General features: G+C 38.2%; 1 protein-coding gene across 2 annotated transcripts in view; it reads left to right on the top strand.

The window, feature by feature from the left end:
- The window catches only part of ABCB11 (ATP binding cassette subfamily B member 11), a 97,266-nt gene that overhangs the window by 26,138 nt on the left and 44,146 nt on the right, over positions 1-26,982 (top strand). For both annotated transcript variants that reach the window (XM_059167108.1, XM_059167109.1), the window contains 7 exons: positions 10,351-10,438; positions 11,559-11,692; positions 13,368-13,539; positions 16,317-16,441; positions 18,165-18,339; positions 24,021-24,134; positions 26,516-26,626. In XM_059167108.1, the coding sequence (XP_059023091.1) occupies positions 10,351-10,438; positions 11,559-11,692; positions 13,368-13,539; positions 16,317-16,441; positions 18,165-18,339; positions 24,021-24,134; positions 26,516-26,626 (919 nt within the window). The remainder of the gene's footprint in view (positions 1-10,350; positions 10,439-11,558; positions 11,693-13,367; positions 13,540-16,316; positions 16,442-18,164; positions 18,340-24,020; positions 24,135-26,515; positions 26,627-26,982) is intronic.

Genomic DNA, 26,982 nt, shown 5'->3' on the forward strand with positions numbered 1-26,982 from the left:
TTTGTTTTTTTATAATTTACCCATCTCACAATCTCTGCCATTTGATTGGATTATTTAATCCATTACACATAAAACCACCTACCTAAGAGTCTAAAAAAGTGGATAGGAGAAGGTTAGAGATCTCAGGACCCAAATAATGACATGGTTGTGTATTTCATGGATTTTCTTTAGGCTTCATTTGTACTAGATTGGGTATTGGGAAGCTATAACCTAGAAATACCCAGTATGTACAGAGGACAAAGGACTCAATAAAATTCTGCTTTCTCTAGATAATAGACCACAAAGAGGCAGCCTGACGGAAGAATTTCAGGCAGTTACTATTCTACTCAAGCCAACACCACAGAACAAAACAAAACACACATAACCCCCCTCTTTTTTCTTTTTTTTAATAAGATTTTATTTATTTATTTGACAGACAGATCACAAGTAGGCAGAGAGGCAGGCAGAGAGAGAGGAGGAAGCAGGGTCCCTGCTGAGCAGAGAGCCTGATGCGGGGCTTGATCCCAAGACCTTGAAATCATGACCTGAGCAGAAGGCAGAGGCTTAACCCTCTAAGCCACCCAGGCACCCCCATAACCCCCCTCTTATCCATGGCAGCAAGGTTGGGGACCTAGACTTCCGTATTTGCCAGGTATCAATGAGCCACTTCCCTGTCTCTCCCCTACCCAACTCCTGTGGTGTCAGTGAAGAATATGTGGAGGCCTAAACCATCCCCATGGTAATGAGAAACCTCTCCCCTACCTGCTCCGGTAGTATCAGAGAGTCAGGACATTCATCACCACCCCCATGGAAGAGAAAGTCAAGACATTTTCAATGAGGGAAATGAAGAGAATTTATTGACAGCTGACTTCCTTAAAAGAATGACTAAAGTAAGTTCTTTGAACAGAAAGGAAACAATAAAAGAAACCTTGGGTATTTAGTAGAAAGAACATGGTAAGCAAAACTTCCCTTCTTTTCCAGAGTTTTCTAAATTATGTTTGAGCGTGGAAGCAAAAATGCTAACACTGTCTGATATAGCTCTATTTAATACTGTCTGAGGTAAGTGTGATTTGGAAATATTAAAGACAAATCATTAACAGGGGAGAATAAATGTATATAATGGGAGGCAGTGTTTTTATACCCTGTGCAAACTGATAAAATGACAACACTAGCTGACTATAATAAGTGATATATCTATAATGGAATTCCTAGAGCAACCACTAAAAAAGCTATTCAAAGAGATACAGTCAAAACCACTACAGATAAATTAAAACTGAATTCTAAAAAATGTTTGAGGGCACCTGGCTGGAGCAGTCTGTTAAGTATTTGACTCTTAATCTCAGCTCATGCCTTGATCTCAGGGTTGTGAGTTCAAGCCCAACATTGGGCTCCATGCTAGGTGTGGAGCCTACTTAAAATAAAATAAGAGAATTAAATAAAATTAAATTAAAATAAAAAAGGTTTGATTAGCCCATAAGAAATCAGGGGGAAGAAAACAGAAAAATATGAAACAGAGAGAACAAACAGAAAAGAAAAAAAAATGTTACATTTGAGCCCTAACATATCAATTATTATATTAGATTTGTGATTTATTTTATTTTTTAAAAGATTTTATTTATGTATTTGACACAGAGAGAGAGATCACAAGTAGACAGAGAGGTAGGCAGAGAGAGAGGGGGAAGCAGGCTCTCTGCTGAGCAGAGAGCCCAATGTGGGGCTTGATCCCAGGACCCTGAGATCATGACCTGAGTCAAAGGCAGAGGCTTAACCCTCTGAGCCACCCAGGTGCCCCAAATTTAAGTGATTTAAATCTACTAAATAAGACAGGGATTGGCAGAATGGATTTTTTTTAAAATATTTTATTTATTTCTTTGACAGAGACAGACAGAAGTAGGCAGAGAGGCAGGCAGAGAGGCAGGCAGAGAGAGGAGGAAGCAGGCTCCCTGCTGAGCACAGAGCCCGATGCGGGATTCGATCCCAGGCCCCTGAGATCATGACCCGAGCCGAAAACAGAGGCTTTAACCCACTGAGCCACCCAGGCGCCCTGGATTTTAAAATAACCCAACTACATGCTATTTATGAGGAAATCACTTTAACTAAAAAATAGAGGCAAGTCGAGGGGTGCCTGGGTTGCTCAGTTGGTTAAGCATCTGACTCTTGGTTTTGGCTCAGGTTGTGATCCCAGGGTTATGAGATGGAGTCCCATGTTCGGCTCTGTGTTCAGCTGAGAGTCTACTTGAGATTCTTCTTTCTCTCCCTCTGCCCCTCCTCCTGCTCAGTTTCTCTCTCTAAAGGATGGAAAAAGATTTATCATGCAAACATTAATCAAAAGAAAGAAGAAATGGCTATACTGGTATGGGATAAAATAGACTTTGGAACAAAGAAAATTACAGAGACAAGGAGAGAAATTGTACGATGATAAATGGGTCAATCTGCCATGAAGACACAGCAATCTTAAATGTGTACTCACCAAACAAGAGAATTGCAAAACATGTGAAGCAACAACTGACAGAATGGAAAGGAAAAAGAGACAAATCAAAATTATAGTAGACCCCTTAAATATCCATCTCTCACCAATTTGTAGAACAGGTAGACATTAAATTATGACAGATATAGAAGAACTCAACACCAGCAACCAACAGGATCTCATTGACATCTGTAGAACATTCCACTCAACAACCACATAATACACATTCTTTTCAAGAGCCTACGGGGCATATGCCAAGACGGACCATACCCTGAGCCATGAGACAAACCTGAACAAATGCAAAATACTTGAAATTATAGAGTGCATTCTCTGGCTACAATGGAATCAAAGTAGAAATCAAAACTAGAGATAATGGAAATTCCCCCAGATTCTTATGAATCAGACTACAGCCATCTAAATAATCCTTAGATCAAAGATGAAGTCTCAAGCGAAACGTTTTAAAAACTAAACTGAGTGAAAGGGAAAATAGGAAATGTGAAAATCTGGAGGACACAGCTTCTACAGGGCTGAGAGGAAAATTTATATCACTAAATGCATACATTACAAAAGAGGAAACATTGCAAATTAAACATCTAAGCTTCCAACTCAAAAACCTAGAAAAACAGCAAAATAAGTCCACTGAAAATGTATGAGAAGAAATAATAAAGACAAAACAAACAAATATACAAAATCAATGAAATACACCATGAGTGTATTCTAGAGTGTATTCTAGAGAAGCATACATTGTTCAGTATTAGAAAAAGTCAATGTAATCCACCACATTAATGGGCTAATATAGAAAAACCACACAATGATCTCCATCAACATAGAAAAAGCATTTAAAATTTCAATATCCACCCATAATAAAAACTCTCAGAAAACTAGGAACAGAAAGGAACTTCTTTAACTTAAGAAAGGACATCTTAAAAAAAAGTCCTATGGCTAACATTATACTTAAAAGTGGAAGGGGCGCCTGGGTGGCTCAGTGGGTTAAAAGTGGAAGACTGAATATTTTCTCCCTAAGACTGGAAAAAAGGCAAGGATAGAGGCTTTCGCTGCTATTATTCAACACATTACTCAAAGTTCTAGCTTATACAACAAGAAAGGAAAGGAATACTGATTAAAACTGAACTGTGCACTTAAAAATGGTTAAGTTGGTAAATTTTATGTTATGTGTTCTTTATTACAATCAAAACATTTGTAATGAAAAAAATACAGATCTAAAAGTAAGAAATATAACTGTTTATTTTGGAGATGATATTGTCAACATAGAAAAGCTGAAATGATATACAAAAATATCCTAGAACCAATAAATGAGTTTGGCAAAGTCATAAAATACCAAGTACCAAATAAATGTACAAAATTTAGTGGTACTTCTACATACTAACAATGAACACATGGACACCAAAATTCAAAATAAAGCGCCAAAAAATTAAATAAAAGAAAAGAAAATAAACATAATGCCATTTACAATTGCTCAAAAAATTTATTTAGGCGCAAATCCAGCAAAACATGTATAGGACTTTTATGCTGAAAAATGCAAAATGCTGATAAAAGAAATCAAAGACCTAAATAGATGGGGAGACATACTTGCTCATGAATTGGAAAATTCAATATAATAAAGATGTTAATTCCCTCAAGCTGACATATAGCTTTAATAAAATTTCTATCAAAATCTCAGCAAGATATTTTAGAGATATAGTCAAATTAACTCTAAAATTTATATTAAAAGGCAAAAGAACTAGAATATCTAAAACAACTTTGAAAAAGAAGAATAAAATGTGAGGAAACAATCTACCTGATTTCAAGACATATTATATAGCTACAGCAATCAAGGTTGTGTGGTATTAACAGAAGAACAGAACAGAGAACTCAAACATAGACCCATGCAAACATGTCCAATTGGTTGTTGGCAAAGGTAGAAAAGAAATTCAATGGAGAAAATATAAACTTTTCATCAAATGGTGCATGACTAGTTGGACATCCATAGGCAAAAAATGAACCCATACAAAAAATAGCTCAAAATGGATTTTGGACTTAAATGTAAAAAATAAACTGTAAACTTTTAGAAAAATATATGGGTGACCATTTTTGTGTCTAAGGCCAGACAAAGAGCTTTTAGACTTGACACTAATAATCCATAAAAAGAAAAATTGGTGAATTGGATTTCATCAAAATGGAGAACTTGTGCTCTGGAACACCCAGGGAAGAGATGAAAAGAAAATCTACAGACTGGGAGAGCATATTTGTAAATTACATATCTAAAAAAGGACTAGGATCTAGAAAATTTAAAGAACTCTCCAAATTCAATGGTTCGGAAAACTCCAATTTGAACATGGGAAAAACACATGATCAAGCATTTCACTAGGGATATAAAGACAGCAAATGAGCACATGAGAAGATATTTAGCCACATTAGTGGTTAGGGAATGCAAATTAAAATCAAAATGAGGTATCAGCACAGATCTGTTAGAATGGGTAAAATAAAAATAATAGTAACACCAGAGTTGGTGGGGTTGTGGAGGAAACGGATCACTTACACCTTGCTGGTGGGAATGTAAAATGGTGCAGCCACTCTGGAATATAGTTTGGCCATTAAAAAAGAGTTAAACATGCAAATATTATAACCCAGAAATTCTACTGTTGGGGATTTATCCCAGAGAAGTGAAAACCTATGTTTACATAAAAACCTGTACATAAAGGTTACAGACACTTTATTTGTCACAGACAAAACCTGAAAACAGCCCAGATATCCTTCAGTGGGCAAGTGGTTAAGCAAACTGTGATACATCTATACCAGGGACTATGACTTAACAATAAGCAGGAACAAATAATTTCTGAAACTTTAAAGCATTACGCTAAGAAAAAAAAAAAAAGCCAACGAACACCAAAAGATTACATACTGTGTGATTCCATTTATAAAATATTCTTCAAATGACAGAACTGTGGCAATAGAGAGCAGACAAGAGGTAACTAGGGATTAAGAGGGGAGTGGAGGCTGGATGGAAGCATGTGTAGATGTAAAAGGGTGACATGAAGAACCGCTGGGGTGAGGATAACATTCTGATCTCGATTATATCAATATCATCATCCTGGTTGGGATATTGTTCCGTCGTTTTGCATAGTATTACCAAAGGGAGTATGTGTTTCTGTAGTATTTCTCACAATTGGATGAGAATCCAAACTTACCTCAAAAAAAAAAAAAAAAAAAGTGGCGTGAAAAACAAACCAACAAAAAAATAGCTTCATTGGCGAGAATAATTGTCATAGATTCTCTGAAAGGAAATTCGAGCCGTTCTGGCAGTAAGCTACCATAGTGTACAAATGTTCTGTCAAACAGTTTCACCCAGTGATCTGCCCTTTGTCCACAGGTTGATGTCCTGTGCATTAAGAATACAGAACTTCCAGGGGCGCCTGGGTGGCTCAGTGGTTTAAGCCTCTGCCTTCAGCTCGGGTCATGATCTCAGGGTCCTGGGATCGAGCCCCACATCGGGCTCTCTGCTCAGTGGGGAGCCTGCTTCCCCCTCTCTCTCTGCCTGCTTCTCTGCCTACTTGTGATCTCCCTCTATCAAATAAATAAATAAAAATTAAAAAAAAAAAAAAGAATACAGAGCTTCCAACATTCTGAGAATAGGATGTGGGCAAGTTTCTGCCAATCTGTGATGCTTGTTTTGGAGTTGACACTGATTTCATTCTAAAGTGTTAATGCTACTGGGTCAACGGTGCATGAAAACCATTGAAAGGAAAACCCAGTGTTAAGCAATGCACCTTGTTGTAAAGACCTCCTAGGTATTTAAAATGAAAGCCCTATGGCTTTAGTAAATCTGAAATCTTGAGGTATAGATTGAGTACTTTGATTTTATGGTGCATTTATTTTTCATTAAAAGCAAGGTAAGACTCCACATATCTTAATAATTTGTAAAATATATCTTATTTCCCCCCTAATTGTCATCTTTCTGCCCTCTTCTCTCTTCAACAAATGAACCTTAATGCAAATAGATGTATGTCAATTTTTTTTTTTAATTTTTTATTTTTTATAAACATATATTTTTTATATACATATATTTTTATCCCCAGGTCTGTGAATCACCAGGTTTACACACTTCACAGCACTCACCAAATCACATACCCTCCCCAATGTCCATAATCCCACCCCCTTCTCCCCAACCCCCTCCCCCCGGCAACCCTCAGTTTGTTTTGTGAGATTAAGAGTCACTTATGGTTTGTCTCCCTCCCAATCCCATCTTGTTTCATTTATTCTTCTACCCACTTAAGCCTCCATGTTGCATCACCACTTCCTCATATCAGGGAGATCATATGATAGTTGTCTTTCTCTGCTTGACTTATTTCGCTAAGCATGATACGCTCTAGTTCCATCCATGTTGTTGCAAATGGCAAGATTTCATTTCTTTTGTATGTCAATTTTGCTGTTGAAAAAGAAAGGCACCCATTTGGTGAGCCAAATCACCTACACACTTTAAAAACTCCTTTCCAGGATTTTATAACCGCAAGAAAACTTTCCACCCGATGATAAAAAAAATTGATGTGCAGTCAAACAAGCCAAGCCAGCCTGCTCCTTTACTTCCTATCAGTTTTTCTGATAGGTTTGTCCTGTTGTTCCAGAAATATTCTCAAGTAGTTTCTAAAACCCTAATAACTTCTTATCTCCAAGAATAAAATAAAAATAAGTTAGCCATTCATCTCTGGGGTGCCTCAGGAGCGAACAGAATCATAAATTACACATGTCCTTATCCACACCATCCAGCAATAATATAATTCTCCTGAAGTTTGCCCTAATAAATTCTGGAGCTGGGTCAGTGCTCAGTACTTTTAATCTGAGTAGGTCTGTTTATTCCTGGCAGCTGCTTCTTTCATCGCAGCCATTTTATTGCCTCAGTGCTTGTAGGAGGAACGCACCACAGGATATCTAAGTAAAACTTACTGACAAATACTCCTAGTTCTCTGTTTTGGGACACCCAAATTTCATTTCACAAAGAAAAATTTCACAGAAAACAAAGAGTATGGCCTCATTTACACATTAGAAGTCTTGTTCTCCATTATGCATCTTATACAGAGATACTTAAGTTTTGTGAGAACCTCTGATTGTGGATACTTATATATATAAGTTTTCTAGGTCTTGTTCATTCTTGGGTTCCCTTAAACCATAATAAAAGACCAAAAATGTGCTGAACAGACATTTTAGCTATTTTGGAGATGATCCCTCCAAAGAGGGATTGACCAAGGCAATTATTTCCCTTCATTATAAGTATTTTGAAAGTCAAAGCAAAATCAAGAAGCATTTATGGAGGCATTGTGTCTGCTATGTATAAGGTATTGTACAAGGCTTCCGGCAGTGTGAGCAAGCAGGTAAAACAAAGTCCTTGTTCTCAAGTGGCCTACAATCTGGAAAACAAGCATAAATCTATTCAGTATAGATATAATCAATGAAGATATCAAATAATAGTGCAAGATGTCAATAAAATCTGGCATGGAATAACAGTTTGTTCTGAATTAAAGAAATTATACTTAAACACTTGGTCTAGTTCAGTAGAGGAAGAGAACAATTGAAGCTTGAGTCACAGAAGAAGCCCTGAGAGGAAGCAGAAAGCACATCAGATGGGAACATCTGTGCCCAAGATGCGGGTTTCCAGTTTTCTAAAGAAACGGACTTGCGGGGCATCTGGGTGGCTCAGTGGGTTAAAGTCTCTGCCTTCAGCTCAGGTCATGATCCCAGAGTCCTGGGATCAAGCTCCACATGATCCCAGGGTCCTGGGATCCAGCCTCAGCAGGGAGCCTGCTTTCCCGTTCTCTCTGCCTGCCTCTCTGCCTACTTGTGGTCTCTCTCTCTCTCTATCAAATAAATAAATAAAATCTTAAAAAAAAAAAAAAAAGAAATGGACTCGCTATCATTTAGAACATCTTCAAGGGTTAGAACTGTTAGTAACCAATATGTTAATTTTCTAAGCACACAATTCTTTATTTTCTGAAAACAATTTCATACTAATTTGTGACTCCCTTCCCTACCCCTGCCAATCTCCAAACCCTGTGCCAAAGCATGGTAGTTGCACTGAAAAAACACTGTAGAGCTTTCTTGCTGTTCCCCACAAATTCTCACCTTAGAAATTTTCACAGAGGGGCACCTGGGCTGCAGTGGACAGAAAAATTAGGCTGATAAAGTATTTTCTCCTTCTCTGGGATGATGACACACACATTTTTTAGTGTTACTTTGAGATAAAAGAGTTGAAAAGCTGATTTGGACTCCTGGAAGAGGTAGCAGTAAATCTCCTAACTTACAGCCCACACCTCTCTACCAGTGTCTTTGCAGACAACAGTCTAGCTTTTTAAACCTTTCCCTAGCAACCCTCAGTTTGTTTCCTGAGATTAAGAGTATCTTATGGTTTGTCTCCCTCTCTAGTTTCATATTGTTTCATTTTTCCCTTCCTTCCCCTTCTGTCTTGTTTCTCTATTCCTTATATCAGGGAGATCATATGATAATTGTCTTTCTCTGATGGACTTATTTCGCTTAGCATGATACCCTCTAGTTCCATCCACGTCATTGCAAATGTCAAGACTTCAGTTTTTGATGGCTGCATAGTATTCCATTGTATATATATACACACAACATCTTCTTTATCCATTCATCTGTCAATGGACATCTAGACTCCTTCCATAGTGTGGCTATTGTGGACATTGCTGCTATAAACATGGGGTGCATGTACCCCTTTGGATCACTACATTTGTATCTTTGGGATAAATACCCAGTAGCAATTCCTGGGTCATAGGGTAGATCTATTTTCAACTTTTTTGAAGAATCTCCATATTATTTTCTGGAGTGGCTGCACCAGCTTGCATTCCCACCAACAGTGTAGGAGGGTTCCCCTTTCTCCAAATCCTTGCCAACATCTGTCATTTCCTGACTTGTTAATTTTAGCCATTCTGACTTATGTGAGGTGGTATCTCCCTGTGGTCTGGATTTGTATTTCCCTGATGCTGAGTGATGTTCTGCCCATTTCTTGATTGGATTAGTTTGTTCTTTGGATGTTGAGTTTCATAAGAGGATATGTGCTACAGCGAGCGTTGTGAATTGTGTAAGACTGATGATCACAGACCTGTACCCTTGAAACAAATAATACAGTTTATGTTAATTAAAAAAAAAAAAGCCTCACCCTCGCAGTGATTCCTCCATCACTGCATAATGAACATGAGGGAAGGGTCCTGGTAGAACACTGAGCTGCCATCTACTGCCCCTGGCTTCTAACAACTGCCAGTGAGTTATTTCTGCCCATAAACATGAAGGGGGTAGGGACGCCTGGGTGGCTTGATGGGTTAAGCATCCACCTTCAGTCAGGGATCCTGGGATGGAGCCCCACATCAGGTTCCCTGCTCAGCAGGGAGTCTGCTTCTCCCTCTTTCTGCCCTTCCCCCCCCCCCATGCACTCTCTCTCTCTCAAATAAATAAGTAAGATTTTTAAAAAAGTAAAAATAAGGGGTGCCTGTGTGGCTAAGTAGGTTGAAGCCTCTGCCTTGGGCTCAGGTTGTGGTCTCAGGGTCCTGGGATCGGGCCCTGCGTCAGGCTCTCTGCTCAGCGGGGAGCCTGCTTCCCCTTCTCTCTCTGCCTGCCTCTCTGCCTATTTGTGATCTCTGTCTGTCAAAAAATAAATAAAGTTTTAAAAAAAGTAAAAATAAAATGAAAACAAAAGGCATAGGCATCTTTGCTGGGGTTGGTACCATGAGGTCTAGGGAGAGATTTGTTGGATTGATGATAATCCTACATAGATAAGATGTCCTACCCATATTTCATATATCATTTTCCTCTGTAATATATTATTACATTACCCACAGATGTAATCTTTGGTAAACTTGACCCTACTTCTGAATCTTAACATTTTTCCCCCTCTTTTGAAGGTTGCTGGACATTGAAAGTGAAATGATCAAATTTGCCAGTTACTATGCTGGAATCGCTTTGGTAGTACTTATCACAGGATATATTCAAGTGAGTGGTGCCAACATTTTATTTTTAGGTCAACATCTGGGCTCAGAGACATTAAAATGAAATGCAAAGTGCACTCTAACTTTTAAGTTGTTCAGAAGCCCTAAGGACTACAATTTTATTTGGAAGTGGCGGCAGGGGTGGGGCGGTGAGAGGAAGAATTCATCTTCTCAGACTGGGAGAAAATACAGACAATTGTCTAGAGAGACAGAGAATAGACTGAATTTCGATGTCTCCTCTATTTCATCTTCTAAACTCAAAAATAGGTGGTTGTGGGTGTGTTTGTAGAGCGAGTGTGGGTCCCCCAGGGAAAGTCAGACATGAGGAGTTGGAGAAAAGCAAACTTTACTTTCTTTTTTTCTTTCCCTGCCAAAATCTCACCAACCTGTGTTCCAACCCCAAATCTATAAACTGAATCTTAACGTAGTCCATATTTAAGCCATGGAAGAGCATGGAGTTACTTAACCCTTATTAAAGAAGAAAAATATTTCATCTTTTACCTTCTTCTGCAGAAAAAAATAATGACTCTCCTCAACCTCCATTCATTCAAGAATTTCAGGAAGTTCATGTTCATTATAAAGAGAAATGAATCCATTTTCCCCATTCTGGTACTGAGAGTTTTAATGACAGCCCGACTTTGCTTGGTTGGGGATAGCTATCAGAAGATTCCCTGCTTATGTCATAATTTTTGTCTTCCTTTCTCTGGAAATCATTGTCCCACAGTCTGAAACCTATGCATACATGCTTGTTGGCAGGCCTCTCGGGGGAAAAACTACACTCAGAAGTGCCATGCAAAAATAGGGATATAAGACCAAGAATTTCTTTTTGGCACTGTGAGCCTTCTTTTCGCATGCGGAAAGTGAAGTTTGGTAAGGTTAGATTGACAAGTGGCAAAGCCAAATTTGCACCCAACCCTTCCTGCTTCCCTGGCCACAGCTGTTCCGCTCATCCTTCTCTGGGCAGCAGATGCTGAGCTCACTGTACTTCCCAGGACTCGGCATTCTGTGACTCACTTTCCTCTCTTTCTCAGGGCTTATCCTAAAAGTATTTTCTTCTGAAAAGTGAAGGAACGAAGGAATATTTTTAACATCATAATATCCAACACTCCTTGCTCCATTTTCAGATATGCTTTTGGGTGATTGCTGCAGCTCGTCAGATACAGAAAATGAGAAAAATTTCCTTTAGGAAAGTAATGCGAATGGAAATCGGATGGTTTGACTGTAATTCCGTGGGAGAGCTGAATACAAGATTCTCTGAGTAAGTAGCTGGTAGGAGGTTTTAATGTACGTGTGCATTTTTGATCATAGAACCCTTGTTTCTAAATTAAATAACAATTAGAAACACACTTTCAGTCATTTTGGATACATTTTGTCTATTAAATTGAGCTTTTATGAGTAGCATCATTTTTTCATAGGTCATGCTTTATGATCATTAACAACTGAAAGCCAGGATACTACAGTTTTGTTTGTAGGTCCTTGATCAAAATACTAGAAATGAAGGATTACAGAATGGAGTTAAAAGAAATAGGGCTGTGTGGCCTCTAAAAGAAAGACAGAGGGATGTCACAATCCACTTATCTATAGGGAAAAACAATGCACTTAAAAGGAATTATCTTGCCTTGGTTGTTGAGGTCATTTCTGCACATAAAAACAAAGACCAAAAAAAAAAAAAAAAAAAGTCCAAATTAGTTTGAGAAAGATTCAAACTAAACAACTGGATTTAAATCTGGTTAATACCCAAAGACCAGTTGGGGTCATTGATAGCCCCCTTTCCCTCTTCCTCTAGGTACTCTGAATTAGCTCTGAGTAATTAGAAAAAATTGAACCCTATTGAATTGAACTTTGGGGTCCCATGAGGTCTCATGAGAGAGTGTGTATTACAGTGAAGATCAAAGACTGAATGTTGGGATACTTAGATTCTAGCACTCTTTCTGCCCCTCATTTACTGTGACATTGAACAGATACTTAATCTTGCTAGAATACAATTGTCAAATCTCTGGGTAATATCTTGAGACATTTTTTTGCTGTTAAGTCCTAAACCCTGTTTGTTCCATCTGAACAAGAGTTTATGAGAATGTTCCTAGGAATATGAATTTAATGTAATTATATTCAACCAATACTCTAGATGACTTAACTGTATGCAAGCCATAGAGATAAGCCACACAAGTCCTGTTCTCAGGGAACTTACAGCTTAGTGGGAGGGATAAAGGTGCAAGCAAACAAATAAAGTTGACACATTGATGGCTTACTGTACTCTAAGCACTGTTCTATATACTTAACATATACTAACTAATCCTCATTACAACCTATTGAGGTAGGTTCTGTCATTATCCCCATTTCACAGATGAGGAAACTAAGGCACAGAAAGGTTAAGTAATTAGCCTAGGGAAAGTTTGTGTTCTTAACCACAGAGTCTGTGATCTTAACCACTCTTCTATATTGTCTATAAACAGAATGCAATAATTATATATGTGTACACATACATACACAGATTCATTACATTGCTGTGCAAGCACAGGGAGAAGATATTAGTTTTTCCTTGGGGGTTTTTATGAATTAGGTGGTGTGTGGGTTGCACCTTGAGGCTAAAAGGGTTTAGCAGTTATAAAGAAGGAAAGAAGGGCTATTCAGGACAGACCAAGAGTATGAGTTATAAGAAAGAAAGAAACAAATAAGATTATTTTTGAAAGTCTTTGTCAACATTGAATGGACACCTGTTGGGAAAACTGGGTTGAGGACAAACGTACTGGGCTGTAAGGGAGAGAGAGGCTTGATGACCTCACAGGCTATAGCAAGTTTTTTCAAATGTGAAAGGCTGTTTTCCACAGGCAATGGGATACAGAGAAGGCAGTAGAAGGGAAAGCCTGGGATTTCTCAACAAGAATTTGAATTGGCCAAAATCAGTTTTAGTGATCGGAGCCTCTCGTTTCTAGTGATATTAACAAAGTCAATGATGCCATTGCCGACCAAATGGGCATTTTCATTCAGCGCATGACCACGAGCATCTGTGGGTTCCTGTTGGGATTTTACCAGGGTTGGAAACTGACCTTGGTCATTATCTCTGTGAGCCCTCTTATCGGGATTGGAGCAGCCATCATTGGTCTGGTAAGAATGTCTTCTCACTTCTCCCCAAGACATCTGCACTAAGAAACAGCCAGAAATGTGAAACTTGATTCCTTTTTCCTATGTATGTTTAGTTAACATTATTTGTCACTGTTTCAATTTATTTTGTTTGGTCATCCTCAGTATCAAATAACATTCCATCAGTCCAGGGGTTGATGCTGTTTTAATAACATAAATATTATTGTATTAACAACAGTAACAGCTACATTTGTTGAGCATTTACTATTTTGCCAGGCACTATAAAGAACTTCATATATATTATCTCTAATCTTCTCAACGATCTTCAAAGGTATTAATGCCATTTTAGCCATAAGAAACAGAGGCTCGGAGAGTAAAGAGACTTGTCTGAGACTGTACAGCTAGAGAGTGACAAAACTGGATTCAAGTACAAGGGAGTCTGAGTCCAGATCCCCATCCACTGTCTCATATGCCTTTTGCTTCCCATGGTCTCCCAATCAGACGTTTTCTCCAAAAAGTCCCAACAAATGTACCCAGCTCAGTAACAAAAACATAAAGGAGATTTCTGCATTCACAGCTTTGTTCTCCATGCAGTCTGATCAGTTTCAGAAAGAGGTCACCTGACCCATTCTGAGCAGTATCTCCATTCCCCAGGCATGCAGGCCAAGAAAAAGTGTAGGAGTAGGAATTTTGGGTCGTCCCAGTTAGAAAACACTCCCAAAGATTAATAAATGCTTATATCATACTTTTAGAGCAGTCACATCAGATAGCAGGTCATGGGATCAGGCACACTAATAATTTGCTGTAAATGAGAATAGAATTTATGTGAAAAGCTGCATACACTCATATCACTGAGCAACAGGAAACCAATATCCATAATATTTTCTAGCAAAATATTCTTGACAATCTGCTGGCTATATTACTCAAACATTTCCCAGGTAGTACAGAGTGACAATGGCAAAGAGCTCATTCCTCTCAACTGCCGCCCCCCCAACGCAGACTCTACCATCTCGCTCAAGAAAGATACATTTAGCATGTCAAAACTTGAGCTTCCTCATCTTGAAGATAAGGATAATATTTCCCAAAGGTCACTGTGATGACTTAAGGCATCATCCATGTTATGCACTTAGGATGGCATCTGGCACAGAATTAATTGTTCAAGAGATATTAGCTTTTATTTTTTCCAATCCGCTATGACAGTCTTTCCTACCAAACACCTCTTAGCTTCATTCCAGGGAAGCCTCACTACCCACGGGGAAACTTTGGGAATTCTGTAAATATTTGATTCAGCTTTTCCCCCCTAAATATACTTAATCTCTTTCCTCAAACCTGTGATTAATATTCATACTCAGATGGGTCAGATGTCACATTTCAACATTGGGGAGATGTAGCCTGGGTAACTTGATTTTGACAGGTTTAAGGCATGGTTTCTCTTGCTATCTCAAGTGCCCATATTTCAAGTTTTTGTAAATGTGTCACTGATTTGGAATGTTGTAGTTCTGCACTGGTTTCTTCTTGAACTCAAGTCTATGCATGTTTGTATAAAATGATACAAGCAACCTCACTAAGCCCAATTCAAAAGCAGGACGAAAAGTAGAAGGCAGGCAATATATGACATGTTACATGTTATATGCCTTTGCCTGACTTTTATATTTACCACGAGAAATATGTGCAATCATTAAATATTTTCCAGTTTACATCTTTAAATTCCTGTATCATTTTTACAGAAGTAAAATGAGATTATTTAATGTGCATTAAATTATAATAAGACTATTAATATTCACAACTACTTCATTTCCTCATACATAATTTAGAAATAAATTAGAAGAGGATTGTGGTAAAAACTACAATGTCATTCGTAACACCTAAATTCAGATTTTCATGTTGATGAAAATAGCCCTAATTTCCCTATGGTTGCCCTTTCAAGTCACAACTTTTGTAAAGTGTGTTCTTGTGACATAAATATGTTGTAACAAAATGCTACATTTACTTATTTTGTATTAAATTCCATTTAAGATTTAGTTTGAGAAGAGTTCTGCTGCTAAAAGTTTGGAAAAACTTGGAAGATAAATTCCTTCAGCCTGGGTACTATATATATTTTAGATTTCTGAGCTAGTCGAACTTCCACAATATTTGCTTGTGTTCATTCTGGTATCTTCATCTGTGCCAGGGATTTCTTTGGTGATTAATTCTAATTACAACTTAATCCAAGTCCAATTTTAGAAAAAGTAACTGTTTATGTATTAAATGCAATATCATTTTAGTTCTTTTTGTAAAGAGCAAAACTAGTTAGTTGAGTCCCTACAGTTGAGTCAAAATGGGTAATATTTATCTGGAGCTTTCTCCATTGCAGCATCATGAGCCTCTGTGTGGTCAGGACCTCTCTCCCAATTATATACTCTGACTAACCTCCCATCTCTGTCTCTGGTGTTTGTCCAGAAATTGTGCAAAAGGCCTGTGGTCAATAGCAAAGAAGTGTGGTATGGTATTTATTAGTATAATGAGTGAAACACTGTGGTCTCACAGAATGCCCTATTTGGGGCTTACTCTGTGAGATGGTTTTAGAGGCTGACTTCTAAAGAAGTCATTTTGGTATGCTAACAACCAAATATTCGTGGATGGGGCTTAACATGGCTCAAACTTGGACTAGATTCTTTCCTCGGTGAACACTGTTACAGCAAGGAGCCAGTCTTGTATGAAACCAACCACATACTTAACTCAGCTAAATGAATCACTGAATGACAGGCTGACGTACCTAATTCTCTGGTCTTCATGTTTTGTTTTCTTCTTTTGGATTTTAGAGTGTGTCCAAATTTACTGACTATGAATTGAAGGCCTATGCCAAAGCTGGGTCAGTGGCTGATGAAGTCATTTCATCTATGCGAACAGTGGCTGCTTTTGGTGGTGAGAAAAAAGAGGTTGAAAGGTTGGTTTATTGAAATGTCTGCCACTTTCCTGAATTTCATCATTTGGCATACTACCCTGAATCTTCCCTATTTTGTATAAAGTGGCAGATTTACCTTGGTCTGTTTACCCTGATAGAGCTTTTCTTCACGAGGTAGCTGAGAGTAATCAGTTGGGCAAAGCATTATAAGAACCCCAAGCCTTTAGCTGTATGTTTTTGAAAATGTAGGTGGAGATTTTTAGAACATTATCTTAGTTTAGGTATTTATTTCAACACTGGTGGTGTATATGTATACATATATTACCTCCTGGAAGTCTGTAACACTGCTGCATGATCTAAAATGCTGCTCGGCATATTTTTTATTCATCATCTTTTACTCAGCTACTGTACTACATGCTCTTTATAAAGTCTGACGAAATTTCCACTTAATCAAACAAAATTTAGCATTGGGTTTATTACGGACCATCATTCTAGGAGATTAATTCTTAATGAAAATAAAAAACCTAAACTAACCAAATAACACTGTTGTTGAGAATTTGATTTTATTTTTCCTTTTATCTAGTATTTATTAAGTGCTTACCACATGTCAAGTACTGATTTTATAAAATAGTCACTAAATGAATTCACTTATTTCATGAGATCTAGTATGATGATGTCATTCTCAATTGTTACCAAGTAAAAAAGAGAAGAGAATTTATTTATTTATTTATTAAAAATATTTTGTTTATTTATTTGACAGAGAGATCACAAGTAAGCAGAGAGGCAGGCAGAAAGAGAGAAAGGGAAGCAGTCTCCCTGCTGAGCACTCCCAGGACCCTGAGACCATGACCTGAGCTGAAGGCAGAGGCTTAATCCACTGAGCCACCCAGGTGGCCCAAGAGAAGAGAATTTAAAATCTCTAATTATTCTCTTTTCCTTTTTTTTCCTCATTTGGCTCCTTTTGGTTTATAGAGTGAAGTTACCTAGTTTCTTATAAAAAAATTTCAGTAGCATACTTCCTTCACCATAAAAGATATTCATTATTGCTATTAATAGCAGTTTTATAAATGTTACGAAAATGGTAACAAACACAGGATAGACCTTCACTTTGTCCTGAGAAATATTAAATATTCTCCATGATTTTTTTTTTTTGAGAAGAAGGAAGGCAGTTACAGACAATGCCAGTTATTAATGTCTAGATCATAGAATCACAGCAGCCTAGTGCTTGGATTGAATTTCTGGGTAGTTATCCATATCCAATGGCTGTGAACCTGACCGGTCATGTTACAACATAGCATTCTTGGTCACAGGGCAGATAGGTGAGTGTATGGACATGAGTTGGTGCAAACACTGGTTTTGAACCTGGGGGGAAAGAGTTGCATCATTTTTCGATGGAAAGCAGGCCATGTGACTTGGTAAAAAACAATTCAAGCACAAATAGTACTAGATCCCTCGTGTCCAAACATTTGTGGTGAAAATTCTTTTCTCTTGGGGTAAAGTTCTCACTTTTTTTATACTGTTCTTATCCAAGAAGTAATCAACTATGAAATCTGGTTAGGCATCGTTCCTTCAACATATTTCATTGCCTGGTGGAAATAAGCTAAATAACTCCATGGAAGTTTGCAATTTTCTTTTCTGAAAGCTGCTGTGTGTCTGGGGTAATTTGATGACCATTGAGTAATAGCACAGTGCTGTGGCTGTTTTAAACATTCTAACGTGAGCTGCTGCTGCTGCTGACATAGACACAAATGCTTTCTCTTCATAGGTACGAGAAAAATCTTGTGTTTGCCCAGCGTTGGGGAATTAGAAAAGGGATCGTGATGGGATTCTTTACTGGATTCATGTGGTGTCTCATCTTCTTCTGTTATGCACTGGCCTTCTGGTACGGCTCCAAACTTGTCCTAGATGATGGAGAATACTCAGCAGGAACCCTCGTCCAGGTACTTTGGTCTTAATGACCTAGACATCACATTTCCTGTTGGAATTTCAGAAAAGCCTAGAGTTAAGGCATTTTGTGTGCTCCTTTAGTGTCTGAGAGAGGAGAGCAGCAAGAATTTGATGGAGTCCATCTGCAGAAACAAGCAATACCTACACATTTTATAGTAAAGGAACACTAAGCATTGGAATTGATGAGACCAGCGATTTAATGATTTCCACTTAACTGAAGATTTTATAGCTGTAAAACAATGATTTTCTGACTGAGTCCAAAGATAATATGCCATGAAAATGGGAAGTCAGTGGTCTCTCAGCTAAAAATTAACAGCTCATGTAGTTAAGCTTAATAATAGTACAAGATATGTGCTAATGGGCATATTTGTGGAACATAATGAGTTACTAGATATCAAGCCAATAATATCCTCAACTGAACAGGTAATACAGCCATATTTTATTGCTCATTTGTGCTATAGTCATGCTATCACGAATGCCATGGCTACTCTAATTTTCAGTATTTTTTTCCGTTGTTCTTTCAAGAATTATTGAGAAACTACTCTAAGTCAGACCCATAGAAAGCCCAGAAGAGTCAATAGTGAACCGAAGAAATGTGATCTTCACTGAAAAGAAATAAAATAAAATAAAATGAAAAAAAAAAAAGAAGAAATGTAATCTCTTCCTGATGTAACATATAGATCAGTGGGGAAGAGAAGCAATAATTAAACAACCCCATCAGTGTCTAATGACAGAGGAAAACACGTGCTATGGAAGACAAGGACATTAGCAGCGAAGAGCAGGGTGATCAGGTGTGGCTAGGGTCAGAGAAAGCTCTTCCTCCTGCTCATGAACCCACGTCTTTCCTCCTTAGCTTATAGCTCCTCTCGTTACAGCTGGACTCTTGTCATCGTTCTGATTCTCAGCTGAATGGCACCTCCCCAGCAAGGCCTTCCATGCTCATCCAATCTTGTATTCTCTTATATGCCTTGCTGAACTTTCCCCTCAGAGCCCTTGAGTGAAACGGAACATTTGGATTGGTTTACATTTGTTCCCACCCCTTCCTGCCCTCACACAGTTAGGCCAGGGAGATAAAACATTAAATACCTGTCTCATTTGGCCTATTAATTATTTAATTAAATAGAGTAATCTTTTTTATTTTAGATTTTATTTATTTATTTATTTATTTGAGAGGAGAGAAAACATGCACGCACGAGGGGTGGGAGGGGCAGAGGGAGAGAGAGAGAATCTCAAGCAGACTCTCCACTGAGGGCAGAGCCTGATGTAGGGCTCCGTCTCACAGCCCTGAGGTCATGCATGACCTGAGCTGAAATCAGGAGTCAGACGCTTAGCTGACTGAGCCACCCAGGTGCCCCATAATTAATTAATTAATTAATAATTAATTTGAAAGGCCTGGAGATGAGAAGCAGTTTCATATAAGATTCTTAAATAAAAATACTTAGGCTGGGTAAGCCTATAAGATTCTGGGTGAATCTTGAGCCTAAGATTCTTGGGCACCAATTAAACAATGAAAAATGCTAAAAATCTTATATACTAGAAATTTCCTAGCTGATACCTTATAATTTGAGGTCTACTGATTTAGTATAAATACACATCTAGGGAAAGTTGAATGGAATTGTATTTTATTCAACTTTCTAGGGGAAGTTGGATGGAATTTTACAAATAGGAATGATTATCAGAGGTCAAGCCATAGTCCATCTAAGTTACTGCTTTATTTCATTAATGGCTTGATGATACACTAAGAACAACTTTTTAAAATTCATTCCTTCTTTGCAAGATGAACAACTGGCATCACTTGAACTTTGTTTTAAAAAATTAAACATGATAAGACATATTAAAGTGTCTTTGGGACCTTAAAGGGATAGAAAGAAGGAAAATGTTGCTTTCATTGTAATTTAAGCACTTTCTTAACAACTCTAATATAGCTTTGCACATTTGAAAATCCAGTGAAAGTACTGCAGGTCGGAAACCTGACTATGAAGTCCCTCATCTTTATTGGTCTAATGGCCTTTAAGAACTTTCAACATTTACCAGTTGACTTCCATCCCAGATGCTTAGATCTGCTCATTCTGCAGAAAAACATGCACTGAGAAAAGACATCCTTCCTTTCATTCCATGCCGGCAAGGAGAGGACAGAAGTGTGCCCAAACAGTAGTTCAGAGGGAGGAACGAATTGGTAAATTGAAAATTAAATAATACACAATTCCAGCTGGTAACACTGAATTTTAAAAACCCCTTGCTTACTCTTTAGCAGGAATCCAATGTGATGTTTCTGCTTAAAGAGAAATTGAGGCATACTAAAATCTTTAGGAGATTCTTTAAGCAAAAATAATTCCAGTTGGGCAGCACCAAATCAGAAGTGATGAGAAGCCACTCTCTACCCACAGGACTTGGGGAGAGACTCTTATAAAGAAGAGGCAGAAACAAAGCAAAACAATTATTTGATGGGCTCTGGCTTAAGCAGCTGCCTTGCCTGGGGAATCTGAATTGACCATTTGTGATTGGTTGTCCTTGGGCTTTTGATGTCTTGAACTTGAGGCATTTGTGCTTAGGTTTTAGGTTGCTCATGTAGGCTACTAAGGCATCAAATCAACCTCAGTCTAATGGCCTCCTTGTTTAACTAATTTTACGCTCCTCATTTCCAGCGTCCACTCTTGTGTATACCTTTTGTATACCTTTTGGGCTGTATACCTTTTGTATACCTTTGTATACCTTTTGGGCTGAGAGAGTACTTACTTTGTGCAGATGTGACATACTATGTGTCTCTAACATTTTCATCATTAATTATTAACCTTACCTCTTACTCCTAAATGCCTTCCTGCAAGCTGCTGCTTGCACCTTAAGAAATATCTCTTTGGGAAAACAAGAGACCTCCATTAACAGTATAATCATTGATCTTTCTCTTTCTCTCCCTTCCTTCATTCCTTCCTTCCTCTGTCCCTCCAATTCTCTCTTTCTTTCACTCATGTGTGCAGGCACATTTTTGGCCACACTTCTGAGTAGCAAACTATGAAGTCTGAGTATGTATGAGCTGGGTTGAGTGTTCTTAATCCACTAAAGTAATTAACAATTAGGCTAACTGAATAAATTTTTTGATGAACAAAATCATTATTGGCTGCATGGTAATTGAGCATACATGGTAAGTTGTTGACATAAATGACTGGTATCTCTTGTACACAGACAAAAAACAAACTCTGTGAGCTATTAGGAGAGAAGATGAGAAGGAATTGAAGGATGCAGAAGGCTGCTCTTTGTGCTTCCCAGGTTTCGGGATTCAGTAATAAAAAATAACAGCAGGAATAGAGAGTAACATTATTCAGTGTGTATAAGGTATCAAGCACTAAGTGACATATTTCATATAAATGCCATATGTCATATCAAAACTTCATTCTATATTGATGCCATTCTACGACCACTTAAAAATGAAATGGAGCCACGAGATTGAAAAAATATGTGTTGAGGGGCATGGAGTCTGGATCTGGCTTCCAAGGAGTCAGTGATCCCCTTTTCCCTAGCACAGCACTCCCACAGATAGATTGTTCCCCGGTGGTCTCCCTCACATTTCCTCTTCCCACACTGCCATCCTTGGGTCTAGAGTGAAATGTCTGGGGTGGGAATTGATGGTCTGTTGGGGTAGGTGCTAGCCATTGTGATGATACGAGGTACAGGCCTCTGCCCTGTCCCCACCCACTCTTTCCCTAAGTAGCCTGAGAAAGGTGTTTGCAAAGCCAGGCTAAGCAGGGTTTGATTGCAAACCTCAGTTTAGGCCCCTAGTGATTCAATCTAGAATCTAGAGCAGGAGTCCGCAAACTATGGTCCACCAGACAAATCCAGCCTGATGCCTGTTTTTTGTAAATAAAGTTTTATTGGAACACAACCATAATTATTTGTTCACTCTTGTCTATTGCTGCCTTTGTAGGACATAGCAGAATTGGATAATTGCATCAGAGCCCATATGGCCTAAAGCCTAAAATATATACAATCTGGCACGTTAAAGAAAATGTTTGCTGACCCCTGATCTAGGACATGTGGAAGGCTTCCTTTGCTCAGTTGGGAAGACCTCTGATAAAGGTGGTCTTAACTCAATTTAGAAAAGTACTATTCTGTCTATTCACTGTATCACTTTCTATGTGTGGAATCTTGCTTCTTTCAACATCATTACCACTATTTATGTGGCTAACACTGGATTAATCACTCTTAGACTAATTATTTCATTTACCGTTCATACAAGTCCCATGAGGTGTAGGCTATTAGTATTCCTGTGTTACAGATAAAGGAATTGGAGCTTGAAAGATGAAGTAATCTGCCCATAGGAGGAACTACTTTCTGTAAGGAAAAGGAACAAAAAAGATGAAGAGAGAATGTTTGTCCCACACACCAAGTGGGGAATTCAGAGAGAAGGCAAGAGGGAACTGGGCACATCATCGTGATTTGTGGAATGGAGGTTACTGGAGGGAGGGAGGTAACTGGGAGGCTCTGAGGAGTCTCATGGTCCAGACAGAAGACCAAAAGAAAGCAGGGAAACCATCACAGACTAAGTTCATTTGACTGCCCAAAGAAGATGACAGTCAGGCAGAAGCCGACCTTCAGCTCAGCAAGTAACTCCTGTCCCTGATGGATGGTGGCCAATGGAACATCCTCCATGAGAATCATATGACTAGCACCCATTTGGTCAAGAGAAGTCTTGTGCTCCTCCTAGGGGCATGTGACAAATTGCCTCATTGCTTCTTCCTTTATGAACAGCACTGATAAACACAAAGCACTATTTGGTAGGATTATATGCTCCTCAAGTCGCCTTCCCCTAACCCAATGAAAGGGCTTAGTGAGTTAAAGGACAGCTTCCTCAGTATTGCGCAGGAACCTGGCCATACCAACTGCATACCACCAGTAGAAGCTGGGCCTGTTTACAAGACAGAATGTCAGTCAAGAGCCTGGGTTCAAATGCTGCTCTACCACTTAATACAAGTTTTAATGTAGGATAAGTTAGGGAACATCCATACACCTTGGTTTTCTCTTCTGTTGTATGGATTAAGCAAAGTAGTACAGGTAAAGCACTTAGAAATATACATGAGTAAAAGTAGTAGTAGTAGTAGTAGTAGTAGTAGTAGTAGTAGTGGTAGTAGTAGTAGTAGTAATAGCAATAGTTATCTTAGTAATGTTCTATTAGTAGCAACAATAGAGCAGTAATAGCAAACCTGTATTGCATGCACCTATCGCTAGGACAATCAAGATGATCATACTGTCTTCATTGCTTCAATGGCCCTTTAACCAGAAGATCATATAAGCCTGCTTATATTACAAACTGAATTATCCTATCACTATTCTAACTCACTTTGTGTCTATATGCTGCCTTGCTTAGACCTCTTGCTCATTTCAAAATATGTTCTTCTCTGTAGAATAGTGTTCTACAGTCTTGTAGTGTAATGTTCTATACATAGATGTTCAGTTAAATATAATGTAGTCTTTTAAACCATAACAATAGAAAAATTAGAGATACTTTGCTGGAAAAAAAAAAAACTATTCCAGGTGTTTCTAAAGAGCTATTTAGCTTTCAAACACCCATGGAAGAATATTTCTGAGAAATCTCTAAGCTCACATGGATAGCCCAAATGATGGCACTATTTACAAATTGACAAAAACACGTGAAAACCATGTTTATCTCTTTTCATTTTAGATTTTCCTCAGTATTCTACTAGGAGCTTTAAATCTTGGCAATGCTTCTTCTTGTCTGGAAGCCTTTGCAACTGGGCGTGCAGCGGCCACCAGCATTTTTCAGACAATAGACCGGGTATGTGAAAGCCGAAGTAAAGGCCATGAGCTGGTTGAGGGTGGGGAGAAAAATGCAGTTCTGAGGAATTTACACTCAATGTTAAGAAAAACGAGGAACTATTACAATGCCCTTAATTCAGCAGTACTTAATTAGGACTTCATGAGCCAGACCCCATACTTGGTTGGGACTGCAAGAGTAAAATAGAACAAATAAGGCTCTTGCTCTCCTATCATATTGGAAAACAGACAATAAAGAAGTAAGCACATTTATGGATCGAGAGGATATTATGCTGAGTGAAGTAAGTCAGACAAAGACAAATACCATATGATTTCATTTATATAGAGAATCCCTATTTGCAAAGCAAATGGAAAACGAAAAAACAGAAACAGACTCATAAATACAAACAACAAACTGGTGGTTGCCAGAGAGGGGGATGGGGTGAAGGGGATAAACTGCCAGTTGTGAAATAAATAAGTCACCGAGATGAAAAGCCAATGATACCCTAATAATAGCCAGTGATAACCTAATAACTTTGTATGATGACAGAAGGTAGCTACACATATCTTGGTGAGCATTTGGTAGTGTAATTATTGAATCACTATGTTGTACACCTGAAACCAATCTTACTTCAGTGAAAGATAAAAGTTGGAAAAAGAAATAAGTACATTCAAAGATAAGATAATATCAGTGCAATAAAGGAAATAAAATAGCATGGTAACAGTTGGGGTGAGGGGAGGAGTCATTAAGTGAGGGGAATCTCATCTCTGAGGGGGTAGTATTTGCGCTGAGAACCCCAGGAGAGTCAGCCATGCAAAGCAAGGCTTAGGGGAGGAGCAGTACGTGGGAAGTGAGAGCAGGGCGGTGATTCTGGAAGAGAGGCCTTCTGGTTGGTGAAAAATTGGTGAGTGCAGGGACCAAAAACAAGGTCAGTGTGTCAGAGCAGAGTGAGCAAGAGCACGGAGGCTGGAGAGAGAGAGGAAGGGGCCAGATCATGCAAAGCTTTAAGGCCAAGTTCGTAAGTCTGGATTATCTTCTAACTGTGACAGAAAGCTTCTACAAGCTTGTAAAGGATTCTGGTAGCCTAGCTAGGATTTCCCTGGTTATCTACTGAAGCACATTGGACGTCAGCTAGAAAGTCAAAATCCAAGAATAGAAGGGAGAAGACAGAAAGATGTTGTTCTTCCTCTGTGGCAGCCCTGGAAAGCCAGAGATATTTCTTTGGTCCCTTAAACATTCTATATTTATGAAGCATAAAACCTGCCTGAGGAAACTTCGTCACTTTATCTGTTTTATATTTGGAGGCTTCACATATTGCAGTATAAAACATATTGTTGAAAACCAAATAGGCACATTAAGATATCCAAATTCTACCTCATTCTTAGGGTTGTTATATGCTCAGGTAAGATGATGAGTCTAAAAGACCTTTGAAACTATTACAAAAAACCAAGGCATTTAAAAATTCCTTCATTATCTTTACTACAGACCCAAGAGGAAGAAAGTAGATTACACCATTGCCCTAGATAGAGATATGATGATGAGTTTCTCTCACAAGCTGGCCCTGGAGATGGCCCTCATTCTTGTCTGGTTAACTAGAATGGTTAAATTCTAGATTAGGCTCACTACTAACAACAACAGAGGTTAAATTCAGCCACTGAAAGTTGGTAGTATCTGAGGATACCACTTAAGAACATACAGTTAGTTTTAATCATCATCTACCATAGTACTCAGATGTAGAGTACAATTGGACCTCGGCTTAACTGACTAGTTGTGTGGCCTTAGGAAAGATACTTAACCTCTCTGAGAGTTCTCTACTTCCTTAAGCAAACAACTCAGCATAGTACCTATCTAGTTAGGTTATAGTGACAATTACATAAGTGAAAAAACATATTAAATACCTTGTAAATTGTCTTCAATGGTATCTCAATAATATAATAATATATAATAATGTTAACATATTATGTGCTAATATAATTATAGATCAATACTGCATATTACATTATTTGTTACATAATATAATGTCATAGTAACATATCAACAAATGGTAGTAATTAAACTAATTATAATTATTTAATGTGAAGTTATGTATCAATTATAGGCATTGTATTTCATATTGATCATAATTAATTATATATTTATTCTTTGTGTATGTTCTCTATTAATATATTATATATGTAATAGAACATACTAATACTATTCATATCTAGTAATATAATATCTCATATTAATATCTCAATAATTGTTAGAATTATTACTATTATTAATAAATATTTAATGTGGAAGCAACTTTGTTGCAGTGTTTTACCTGGTGATTGTTCTGTTTTATCAGTAAATTCAAACCAAGTTGGACAATAAATGTATATATATTTGTTGCTGCTATATTCCTTTATACTCTACTCCAGAAACCCATCATTGACTGCATGTCAGAGGATGGTTACAAGTTGGATCGAATTAAAGGTGAAATTGAATTCCATAACGTGACCTTCCACTATCCTTCCAGACCGGAGGTGAAGGTATGTGTTTCTCCGGGAACAACAGCACTTTTCTTCTTCAATGATTCATACCCAGGGCCACAAATTACTTGTTTTTCTGAAGGATAGCTGTTCTCAGGAAAAAGAGCAGAAGCACATTTCTCTAGAAGTTCCCTTAGGCATCACGTCATTTCTCAGGCACAAGTCCCATTCCTTTGTAATAACGAAAACGTGCCAGTCCCTCCAGGGAGGACACGGTCTGGCAGCCCGTTCCGGTTAGGTCAGGTTAGGTATGAGCCTCTGTTGAAATGAATGGCAGGGCCCGTCATTGTAAGCATGAGCTGAATAAACTGCCAGGCAATCAGAACAATCCAGAAGTACAGATGCGCAAGGCGGGA

Source organism: Mustela lutreola, chromosome 3, assembly GCF_030435805.1.
Source record: "Mustela lutreola isolate mMusLut2 chromosome 3, mMusLut2.pri, whole genome shotgun sequence".
Lineage (NCBI taxonomy): Eukaryota > Metazoa > Chordata > Mammalia > Carnivora > Mustelidae > Mustela > Mustela lutreola.